Source organism: Mesoplodon mirus, assembly GCF_964341445.2.
Source record: "Mesoplodon mirus genome assembly, chromosome: 1".
NCBI lineage: Eukaryota > Metazoa > Chordata > Mammalia > Artiodactyla > Ziphiidae > Mesoplodon > Mesoplodon mirus.
This window is the reverse complement of record NC_138976.1, coordinates 34,966,645-34,978,747: the sequence shown is the minus strand read 5'-3', so window position 1 is coordinate 34,978,747 and position 12,103 is coordinate 34,966,645. Positions and strand designations below refer to the sequence as shown.

General features: G+C 41.5%; 2 protein-coding genes across 4 annotated transcripts in view; both read right to left on the bottom strand.

Moving 5' to 3' along the window:
• Nucleotides 1-12,103, bottom strand: part of PALM2AKAP2 (PALM2 and AKAP2 fusion) — a 628,408-nt gene that overhangs the window by 580,228 nt on the left and 36,077 nt on the right. For all 3 annotated transcript variants that reach the window (XM_082627559.1, XM_082627558.1, XM_082627560.1), the window contains exon 3: nucleotides 5,501-5,554. The gene's annotated coding sequence lies outside the window, so the exon portion shown is untranslated. The remainder of the gene's footprint in view (nucleotides 1-5,500; nucleotides 5,555-12,103) is intronic.
• Nucleotides 6,062-6,593, bottom strand: LOC309803069 (protein transport protein Sec61 subunit gamma-like). The gene has a single exon (XM_082618981.1). The coding sequence runs from the start codon at nucleotides 6,561-6,563 to the stop codon at nucleotides 6,357-6,359; it is 207 nt and encodes a 68-aa protein (XP_082475107.1). The 5' UTR covers nucleotides 6,564-6,593; the 3' UTR covers nucleotides 6,062-6,356.

The window sequence follows — 12,103 nt, the reverse complement described above, 5'->3', positions numbered from 1 at the left end:
TCCTCTACAGCTCAATGAGTATACTATTCTAAGGGGGAAAGAAGTTAATCCTATATTCTGTATTCTACTAAAAACGTTTAATTACTTTGCCACTGGAGAAAACAGAGAAGAAGAAGAAGACGTGGATTTGAAAGGGCAACCTGAAGTTCACTATTGCATGCGTCCATGCATCCATCCATCCAACCATCCAGCTGTCCATCCATCCTTCTAAAAATGAATCCATCCATCCTTCCAACTATCCATCTGTCTATCCATTCTATAAACATCCACTGTCTTTTACTCTGTGCTGGACTTGTGCTACGTGCTGTGTCTATAAACACAGAAGAACTTGGGCCTTATTTGTAACCTGAAGGAATATAAAGGTCTTCAGAGGGAGGCAGACAGATAATGAAAACAACACCACAAATGGTTAGAGGTGTTGGAACAAAAGCGTGTGACTCACTCCATGACACTATGAAGGAGGTAGTAGGGAGAGTGAGGATGGGGTGGGGTGGGAGCTGTTGAGTCCAGAGTAGAGGTGATACCTGAGCTAGAAAGGAAGGAGGTACTGGCCAGGCAAAAGGCAGATGCACTATAGGTGGGAAATTAGGTCAAAGAACACCAAGGCATGGACCACCATTGGCCTTTAGAACAAGGCAATTGGTAGAGATTGCTAAAACACAGGTTCAACAGAACCCCAGGTAACTGGATGAGGAACCAACGTCCACTGAAGGATTGTAATAAGGAAGAAATCTGACCTGAATTTAAGGTTTTTTAAAATTATGCTAACAGTAGTATAGAAGATGGATTTGGAGAGGGCATGTTTTCAAGCTTACAATCAGATATATCTGTTTTTCATCAGCTATAGCTCATCTTTTAATGCCACGGTGAACTCCAAAGAGTTCAAAGCTCTGGAGTCAAAGGATCTCATCTAAGATCCATGCTCTGTCACTCTCTGGCTATGAGATCTCAAGCAGTTCATTTAACTACTCTGAGCCTCAGTTTCCTCATCTGTAAAATGGGGATAATAACCCACTATACGAGGTTGTTATGAGGATCTAATGAAATAAATTGTGTGAAAGCACCTTGTAAATCTCACATAACCACACTAATGCACAGATTTGTTGTTGTTTTGTTATGAAGGACATTTTTCTCATGGTATTATTATAAAATAAAATTTATAATAATATTTAATGTCTAAGAAGTGTAACATGGAATTTGAAGATGACAGGGGTAGGGGGGTGTTTGAGGTGACAAGATGGATGAGACTGAGAAGGCTGGGTCTTGCAGTTCAAGTAGCCCCAGACGACAGGAGATCATTGGTTTACTGGAAAGGGTAAGACACAGAAGTCCAAACCAGAAGATCAGTAAAAGTGAGAATTCAGAGGCAGGAAATAAGCACCACAAGCCAAAGTCCAAACTAAGTACAAGGTCCAGGGGTCCATGAAGCAGCAGAAAGAGGTGATAAGCAGAGATCCAGGTGGAAGCCACTTGGATTTGAGCCACTGGGGTAGGTGGTATGAGAAGAGTTTGACAGCTGGTACTAAAGAGGCCCTTCTACAAAAACTTGGTTTTGTTCATTCAACAAACTTATATTTAGTACCAGTTACATTTTAGGGTCTAGGAGTACAAAGTTAAATAAGGTAAGGAGCTTACAACCCAGTGAAGAAGACAGACACACACGAGGAAATTATAACACATCTGATAAGAGAAACAACAGGGGGAAACACGGGAACAACAGGAGAAGCAGCTAATGCAGGCTAAGTTGGGTCAGGGACTGTTCTGGAGGGGGTGGTGACTGAGTAGAGTCGTAAAGGATAAACTGGAGTTAGCAGGTAAACCGACACGTCTGGAGGGTGAGGGCATCCCAGGCAGCAGGGACAGCATGAGCAACAGCAGGGAAACATGAAGCAGGAAATATAAGCAGTTCAAGTTGCTGCCGCAAATCAGGGCCGAGAGTCAGGGACGGGTGAGTGCAGGTGATGGGAGCGGAGGCTGGAGTGGTTGGTAAGAAAGCTCCCCAGGGGACTTCCCTGGCAGTCCAGTGGTTAAGACTTTGCCTTCCAGTGCAGGGGGTGCGGGTTTGATCCCCGGTCGGGAACCTAAGATCCCACATGCCTCACAGCCAAAAAACCAAAACATAAAACAGAAGCAATATTGTAACAGATTCAATAAAGACTTTAAAAATGGTCCACATCAAAAAAAAATCCTTAAAAAAAATCTTAAAAAAAGAATCTTAAAAAAAAAAAGAAAGAAAACTCCCTGGGCCAGCCTAGGAAAGCTGGGACTTCCTCCTGAAGGCCACAGGGAGTCGTGGAAATCTAAGCAGGTGAGTGATAGGACAGGGAGAGCATTACTGAGAACCAGATTGCTGTGACTGAGGGGACAAAGCAAGGGACTTGGGCACGGAGGGAGGTGATGGACCAGGAAGACACAGAGGAACTAGGAAGGAAGATGCATTAGGTAGGGCTCTCCAGAGAAACACACTACATATATATATGTGTATATATACATACACACACAGTATATATAAATATATATGCAGCATATAAATATATTACATAAATATAAATATATATTTAAATATATACAAAAGTAGATAAAAGCACATATACACACATATATAAGGAGAGTTATTATAAGGAACTGGCTCATACGATTGTGGAGGCTGAGAAGCCCCAAGATCTTCAATTGACAAGATGGGGACCCAGGAGGGCCAATGGTATGGTTCTAATCTGAGTCTGAAGGCCTGAGAACCAGGAAAACCAGTGGTGTAAGTTCTGGTTTGAGTTTGAGCCCAAAAGCAGGAGAAAACAGATGTCCCAGTTTGAAGAGAGTCAGGCAGAGAGAGCAAATTCTCCCTTACTTCACATTTTTGTTCCGTTCAGGCTTTCAGCAGATTAGATAATGCCCACCACTTTGGGGAGGGCAATCTGCTTTATTCAGTCTACTGATTCAAATGTTAATCTCATCCAGAAACATCTTCATTGGGACTTCCCCAGTGGTGCAGTGGTTAAGAATCCACCTGCCAATGCAGGGGACACGGGTTCGAACCCTGGTCTGGGAAGATCCCACATGCCGCGGAGCAACTAAGCCCGTGTGCCACAACTACTGAGCCTGCACTCCAGAGCCCATGAGCCACAACTACTGAGCCCGCATGCTGCAACTACTGAAGCCCATGTGCCTAGAGCCTGTGTTCCTCAGCAAGAGAAGCTACTGCAATGAGAAGCCCACACACAGCAACGAAGAGTAGCCCCCACTCGCTGCAACTAGAGAGAGCCTGCTCACAGCAACGAAGACCCAACGCAGCCATAAATAAATAAATAAATAAATAAATAGTTTGTTTATTTATTTTAAAAAAGAATTACCTGGGGAGCCTGCTAAATGCATTTTCCCAGGCCCTGCCCACAGTTCTAATTTCTTAGGTTGGGAGTGGGGCCCAAGAATCTGCATCTTTTTTTTTTTTTTTTTTTGTGGTACGCGGGCCTCTCACTGTCGTGGCCTCTCCTGTTGTGGAGCGCAGACTCCGGACATGCAGACTCAGCGGCCATGGCTCACGGGCCCAGCCGCTCTGTGGCATGTGGGATCCTCCCGGACCAGGGCACGAACCCGCATCCCCTGCATCGGCAGGTGGACTCTCAACCACTGTGCCACCAGGGAAGCCCAATAAATATCAACATTTGCCAGGGGATTTTAATAGGTCACAGAGTCTCATGACATAATATTTTAAATGTTCAGGATACAATCCAAAATTACCCAACATACACAAAAGAAGAAAATTTCAAGGGAAAAGACAAAAGATGCCAACTCCTAGATGATCCAGATGTTGGAATTATCAGGCAAAGATATTAAAGTAGTTATCATAACGATGGTCCATAAGACAAAGGAGAATAGTCTTGAAATGAATGAAAAGATAAACATTCCCAGCAGAGAAATAGAAACTATTTTAAAAGGGACATTTTAAAACTGAAAAATATATAATCTGAAATAAAAGATTTACTATGTGGACTCAATAGCAGAATGGACATGATAGAGGTAAGAGTCAGTGAACTTGAAAACAGATGAATAGGAATTATCTAATCTAAATAATAGAGGGACTAAAGACTGAAAAACAATGAACAGAGCCATGGAGATCTGTGGGACAAGATCAAAATGTTTAACATTCATGCCATTGGAGTCCCAGAAGAATAGATATTGGTACATAAAAACATTTGAAGAAATAATGGCCTAAATTTCCCAAATTTGGTGAAAGACATCAATTTACAGGTCTAAGAAACTCAGTAAAGCCCAGTCGAGATAAAGTCAAAGAAAACCATGCCCAGACACATCATAATAAAACTACTAAGTACCAAGAAAAAAATATTTTAAAATCTTGAAAGAGTCTAGAGGAAAACAACACATTATTTTTAGAGGAAAGATAATTCAAATGACTACTGATTTCTCATCATAAACCATGGAGTCCAGAAGACAGTTGAACATCTTTAAAAGTGCTGAAAGAAAACAAGTGTCAACCCAGAAGTCTATATCCAGTGAAAATATCTTACAGGAATGAAGGTGGTGAAATAAAGACATTCTCAAATGAAGGAAATCTAAGAGAATTTGTAACCAGTAGAGAGATTCTAAAATACATGCTAAAGGAAATTCTTTAGGCGAAAGGAAACTAATACCAGAGAGAAACTTGCAACTTTAAGAATGAAAGAAAAACAACAAAAATGGTAAAAATCTGAGTAAATGGATACTAATTTTCACCTCTTAAGCTCCTTAAAATACGTATGACTGTTTAAAGCAGTAATGACAGAGTTGTCTGATGGGGTTTTCAATGTATGTAGATGTAATCACCACAATACCTATAACATAAAGGGGTACAGGTAAAGGAACCTATATGATTGCAAGATTTCATACAGATTATGAATGGTAGTCTGCTATTTTACCACCATATTAGTATTTGTATAGAAAAAATATGAAGATTTTCTTATGACTTTTATGGGTGTGTGAGTTGGGGTATTACATGGGCTGCTCACTTTCTGCTATACGTTTTAATGTTTTTATAAGGTCCATGTACTATACAATACAGTAATCAGGAAACAGTACTGGGTTTTTGTGTTCTCACTGTGTAACATATTTTTCTTCAGCAGTAACCCAGATCTCTCAGGTTTCCCTGTGGCTGACACTTAAAACACAAACTTCAGAACCCATGTAATTCCAATACTGTTAATTCACAAGGCCTTCAGCTTCCTCCATCTTGTTGCCTCTCCTGGTTCTTGCCTCCCTTCTGGCAGTGGGTGGCCATTACCATCTCCATATCAAGGAACCAACAAACCGTAGTTCTCATACTAGACCTGGCATTTTTTTCCCACTAACTGTCCTCTCCATTACTACTTTTGAGGGGTGGGGAGAGAATCTTTATTTGAATTTTCCTCTCATTTGAATTATGGGAGAAACCGGGAATTCACTCCACTTGTGAGTAGGAAGAACACTTAATGTCAAAGATCCGGATTTAAACCACAGCTCGGTTACTTACCAGCTGTGCGACCTTGGGAAGATTATTTTATTCTCCAGGCTTCAGTTTCTCCATCTGTAAAAGAGTTTGACAGGGATCAAAAAAATAGACTTGCAAATAGTAATACATCACCTTCTCCATCCACTAAGGAAAACAGTCTTTGCTTCCTTAGCTCTCCCTCTGCCTCTCCCATCAACCCATCACCCCGACCTCTACCCCCAGCATGCTAAGGATGGTTCTGTCTTCAACAGACTTTTTTCTAGATCTATAATATGTAGCTAAAGTAATATTTAGATTTGTATTTAAAAGGACAGGTTGCTACTGGACTGGAAGGAGAGGAAAAAGAAAAGGAGAAAGAGCAAGAGAGGAAACTAAAACAGGAAATGGTTGAAAATGTTTATTTTTTTTCCCAAAAGACTACGCCAGCTCAGTTTGAGAGATCTGGGCTGGGAATCTGGACTGGTAAAAGAGCAAAGCTGGCCATGAGACAGATGAATGGATGATAGATGATGATAGATGGATAGATGGATGGATGGATGGGTAGATAGATAGATAGACAGACAGACAGATAGGACAAATAGGAAGGGAAGAGGAAGAGAGAGAAGGAGAAAAGAGAAGATGAAAGAAGAGGAGGGAATTTGCTCTATGCAATGAACATATTCTCTTTTAGGCTTTTTTGAGAAACAGAAGTAAAAGTTGAAATTACTGCTTTTTATAAATTTTGAAATTATTTTAATTTACAAATAGAAAATGTCTTGGAAGAAAAAAAATGAAAGAAAAACACAAAACATATAGGCAAGTTTTTACTCCATGAGCGTCTCAAATCCTTACTTGTTCACCAATCCACAAGATGAAAAACACTTTTCTACAGAGGTATTCAGCCACCAACAATGATGTTATTAACAGGAATATGGATCAATTTCACAAAAAAGCCAGTGAATCCCATTACAGCAAATCCTATTGCTGTTGCCATGGCAATCTTCTGGAATTCTTTTCTATCAGGTTTGGTGAATCTTTCAACCAGCCGAATTGAGTCCTTCACAAACTGCCAACTTGGCTCAACGAACTGCATTACCTGATCCATGATGCCTGCCCACCGTCCACTCACGAGCCAAAGACACATAGCACAACAGACAACAGACAAACGCCCACCAGAACCGGAAGCTGGGTCCGGCTTCAAATTATTTCATAATGCCAAATTAATGTTTCTCAGCTTGCAGTGGTACCTAGAAGATGCTATTAAGTAACCCTGGCTGTATATGGGCCACGTGGAGATAACCCTACAAGCTCTCACTGAGGTGGAGAAGGTCCTGTGAGATCATAGATACAAAATTATAATTGTTTTACTATTAATTTTCCTTTTGCTTTCCACTTAAATCTTAGTTCAGATCAGTTACCCAAAGTGGTGAGCACCAAATAGCTTGGATAACAGGGAAACTGTAGAATTGTAAAGTCTTTGCTTGGGTCTTCGGGAAAGGGTACAAGTGGCACCTTATACATCTTTCCAATCAGCCAGCACACTACACCGGTTTAAATAGTGCACACCACTCTCAGCCTGCATCTCACCTTAGGGCCAACCTCCTTGTCTCTGCCTTTCTCACTAGGCTGTAAACATCTTAGGCAAGGGATATAGTCTGCTCACCTCTATATTCCCCATCTGGCAGAGAATCTGGAACATGTTAGGCAAAAATGACCAAACTCAGGGTAATATTATGAGGCATTAACAGCTTCTCTCTCTCTCTCTCTCTCTCTCTCTCACACACACACACACAGAGTTATGTGTACCCCATTGCTCGCCCCCTAGCCTAGACAGCTAAGACATTCCACCTTTACTGCTTCAAGGAAGAGAGAATAAAAATAGTTAACTCATAACTTTTGACCTTCAAAAGCTGAGCTCCTGGCAGAGATAATAGATTTGGATGAATACTTGCTGGGCTAATCCTTCCTCCCCACCCCCATCCCACCCCCTGACCCAGAGGAAGTAAAATTTACCTGCTCTAGAGGAGAGCACTGGACAGCAGAGCAGACACTTGGATGATGGAGAATGTCCCTGTTTATGCCCCTCAACCCACCCTCCCTCCTTCCCTTGGGTAAGGCCAGGGTGAGGGGATATGTGTGTAGTCAGGGAAATGAGATACACCCCAGGTTGGTTTGGTAGATACAGGGGTAGAGGAGACCTGTGCCTCACACAAGGTGATACCTGAGGAGGTGGGGAAACAGTCTCCTCTCCCCACTCCCACACACAATAGGGTAGGAGAGAGAAGCTTCAAATAAAAAAGACATATGACAAGGCTAAACCAAGAGGCCTGAGAGAGTCCTATGAAATTCCCCCAAATCCTCAGAGTAGCTCAGGAGGGCAGCCAAGTGTCTCTCATACTTACAAGGAGGACATAGAAGCTAGATGAAAGAAGGCAAGCCAGCAGTTCTACAGATGCCTCAAGAGCAGGGTTTTTAAAAAATCACATAGCAATAAATGCTAATATTTACCAAGTGTTGGAAGACCAGATGGGCCACACATTTCAACAGCAGTCAGAGTAACAAGACCCCAGAAGGCCATATGCATCTACCATCTCCATAACACACACACTGTCACACACTCACACACACACACACACAAACCTTCCAATGGCCTGAACCTATATACAACTACAGAAGAAAAGGGAGGAGGGGGAAATTCCCTGAGCTGGCAGAGAAAACCTAGAATTGACAAGTTTCTGCCACCAGGAGGAATGAGGACCCAAGAGAGAATTTACTTGAAGTTTAAAAATAAATCTACCTTTGTTTTGCAGATCTGAATTTTGAGGCCCCAAGTTCATACTCACTGCAAGTGTTTGTGGATTGAATGAATAAACGAATTGTGTTGGGGGGCAGAAATTCCACTGCAGTAAGCTCTAGGTAGAGCAGTCTTGGCTAATGTCCAAGAAAGAGGGTAATTACTAAAAAGAGTATCTGCTTTCTAGTCCTTGCTTGGTGCTTATTACTGGTGGTTCCTTAAGTAAGTTGCAAAGCTATTTGGGACTCAGTTTTCTTATCTGTAAAATGGGCATATTGATACTTGCCTGCCCTCTTTGCAATGTTATCATGAGGACAAAATGAGATAATATATGTGAGGTACTTTATATGGCTTGTAATAAGGGCGTGTGGCTCACCCCTATCTTGTGATCCAAGAAGCAACAGAAAAGTAAATGAACTCAAGGAACAGAGTTCTGTGGCACACCTCTTTTCAACCAAAATGTTTTTCTGTAACTGGCAAGGAACAGGGAGTAAGTTTTCCCTGGAATCGCATCAGTGCTAATTGGAGGCTATCAAGGTTTGCACTCTCAATAATCAGCAGACCACACTTGATCAGGAAGAAACTCTCAGGGCACTAAACAGATTAAATTTCATTGGGAAATAGTCTTGTCTACTACGCAACAACAAATTAAGCTCTGGGTGACTGTTCCCATAAAACACGTCCTGTCCTTAGCACTGCTATTAGGGGGGGCAGAGACATGGTAAAGAATCAATTAAAACTCTGACACATCCAATGGAGCTCAAAGACCTGTTTCACAGGTTTCTCCAGAGGAACATAATCACGTTGCATTATACTTTGGAAGTTGATCGAGGCAAGATCTGAGACAAGTTCTGGGGTTTACAAGACAGATTTTAGCTTTTCTAAATCATTTCTGAAGTGCTATTTAAAGGATTACAGCATCCAATCCTCCACTAGTCCCACAGCATCATGGCGGAGCAAGAGGGATTAACGTCATACAGGTATCCTCCGGAAAACTGTAAGTTCCCTTTCTTAAAAAGCATTTAAAGAAATGGTGAAAATATTGCAGTGTTTACGTTCATGCCCATTTTGGAGGGAAAACAACTGCTAAGCAAGTAAAATCAGAGGGATATTGAAACTGAATTTCCTTTTATTTTTGTAATAGGGCTCTACCACCAAAAGGGGCAGTCATTGTCCAGAAAATCTGTTTTAAAAGTTGTAGAATTTCCAGAAGAGCCTCACAAAAAAAAGAAAAAAAAAATGAACAAGAGGGTTAATAGTGGAATGTGAATACTGTTTGCAGTTACACTGCTCGAACTATGTTTCTATGATGACACGTAGGGATATTCACAATAAAAACATGGTTTGGGGGCTAATTCAGACATCCGTGTAAACCAACTTCGGTCTCAGTGCCTGAATGACTTCTGTGCCTCAACCTGAATAAACAGAAGAGATTTTGAGGTTCAGGCAGTATATTTTCAGAAGTGTTGCCTAAAAATGAGCTTCAGCAGAAATAAAAAATTGAACAAGACCAAAGCAAGCCAAGCATCAGCAGCAATCCAGTGGAGAGAGAGGTTATGGCCTGTTGATGCCATAGGCGTGCCAGGAAGCGGTCTGGGGGCCTCAGCTAACCCTCACGATGTTCAAGGCTAGTTCAAAAGCAAAGAACTAGAGAGAAAAGATAACATGAGGGTGGAGTGTAAATGTCATGTTTTCAAGACATTTTGCTCACGATGTTCAAGGCTAGTTCAAAAGCAAAGAACTAGAGAGAAAAGATAACATGAGGGTGGAGTGTAAATGTCATGTTTTCAAGACATTTTGCCAGGAGAGAGAGAGAGGGAAAAAGAAAAAGGAAACCCAGAAAGTAAGGACCAGACCAGGCCTGCTCAGCAACACGTTCAGCTATGATACCAGGCAGGACATTTGCAGAGGAAGTGCTATGGAGCAGGAATCCTTTCAGTTAGGAGAGTACAAATGTTTGACAATTCTGTTCATGAAGTCAACCTGCAACATCTTTTCTTTTTAAGTAAGAGGAGGTGAGAAGGAGGTTGGGGACCCCCTTTTTAACCAAATGTACTACTCACTGTAACTTTTCATCACATCTTTTGTTCTTTTCCCATTGAAGTTGCTGTCTCAATCCTTAATCTCCTCTCTATTCCTTGGAAAAAATTCTTTTTTTTGCAGAATAATATGTACTTGTGTGCATTAATGCTTCCTTGATCTTTCTAGAACAGAGGTCTCTCAGAGCTACTGAATGTGCTGGGACCTTGAGTCTCAGGGTCCTGCCAAGGTCTTGGGGCTGCCCTGCGTTCTGGTCTGTGCCCTTCCCCCCACCAAGGCATACTGGGCTTCCACCAGTGAGTTCATATGAATAAAACAGTTCCCATTGCTTAAAACAAACCCAAAAAATGGAATATCACTAAGATATTCAATCTTTTCATTTGACAAAGAGGAGAGTAGAACTTCTCAGAAAATTATAATGAGTTAGTTAAAGGCAAACCAGCAAGAGAAGCCAGGTCTATGGATAACTAGTTCTACCACACCGGTCTTCCTTTTCCTTTGTCCAAAGGAGTAGGGAGGGTCTTCTTCACTTCACCCACACCCTATCTCCACTTAGCCCATCACTCATATTCACAGCCTTACCACACACACCACATCTTCCTCAAGGAAAAAATTGCATATAATTCCTCTATAGTCAATCCAATTCTACAAACATTTTTTGAGTACCTTCTCTGTGCAGCCCTGTACCGGGTATTGGAGATTCACAAATAAATAAGACCTAATCCCTGCCGTCAGATACATATACAGCCTGTCATAACTAAAGGTATCTTATAACTGTACTATAGTAGAAATTTTCTTGAATATATTGTATTATAGAAACACGAGAGAAAAGGGAAGAAAACAGTCTGGCAATTCTTCTACATTAAACATAGAAATACTATATGACCCAGCAATTCCACTCCTAGGTATATATCCAAAAGAATTGAAAACAGGTACTCAAGCAAATACACATACGTGCATGTACTAGTCATAATAGCCAAAAAATGGAAACAATCCAAATGTCTACCATCAGATGAATGTGCTATATCCATACAATAGAATATTATTCAAACATAGAAAGGCATGAATTTCTAATACTGTACTGTCACCACACAAAGGAACCTCAAAAATATTGTATTATATAAAAGAAACTAGACACACAGGTCATATATTATACATGATTCCATTCAATATTCCACACAATGATTCTATACATATGAAATGTCCAGAACAAATAAGTCCAGGGACATATAAAGTAGGTTGGTGGTTGCCAGAGGCTTGGGGAAAGGCAATAGGGAGTGACTACTTAATGTGTACATGGTTTCCTTTGGGGGTGATGAAAATATTCTGAAACTGGATCATAGTGGTGGTTGCACAACATTGTAAGTGTACTAAATACCACTAACTTGTTTAGTTTGAAATGGCTAATTTTTTGTTATGTGAATAAGTGAAGGGTTCTAAAAAGGCTATGAGAGAGCCAGGAAGCAAGCTTATAGGCTCAACAGAGGATCAGCTCACACAAGCCTGGGATGTCTTCGGACTTTATCCTGGGAGAAGTGGGATAGCTAGTGAGGATTTTTAAGCAGGAGGATGACTTACTCAGATCTGTGTTTTAAACTGGACATTGTCAATGGTGGGCTGACAACACTAGGGAGGGTCTAGACCGTGGGAACTAGACATATGGAGTCTGCTGGCCCAGTGAGAGAGCATAAAGAACGTACCAGGGGCTTCCCTGGTGGCGCAGTGGTTGAGAGTCTGCCTGCTGATGCAGGGGACACGGGTTCGTGCCCCGGTCTGGGAGGATCCCACGTGCCGCGGAGCAGCTGGGCCCG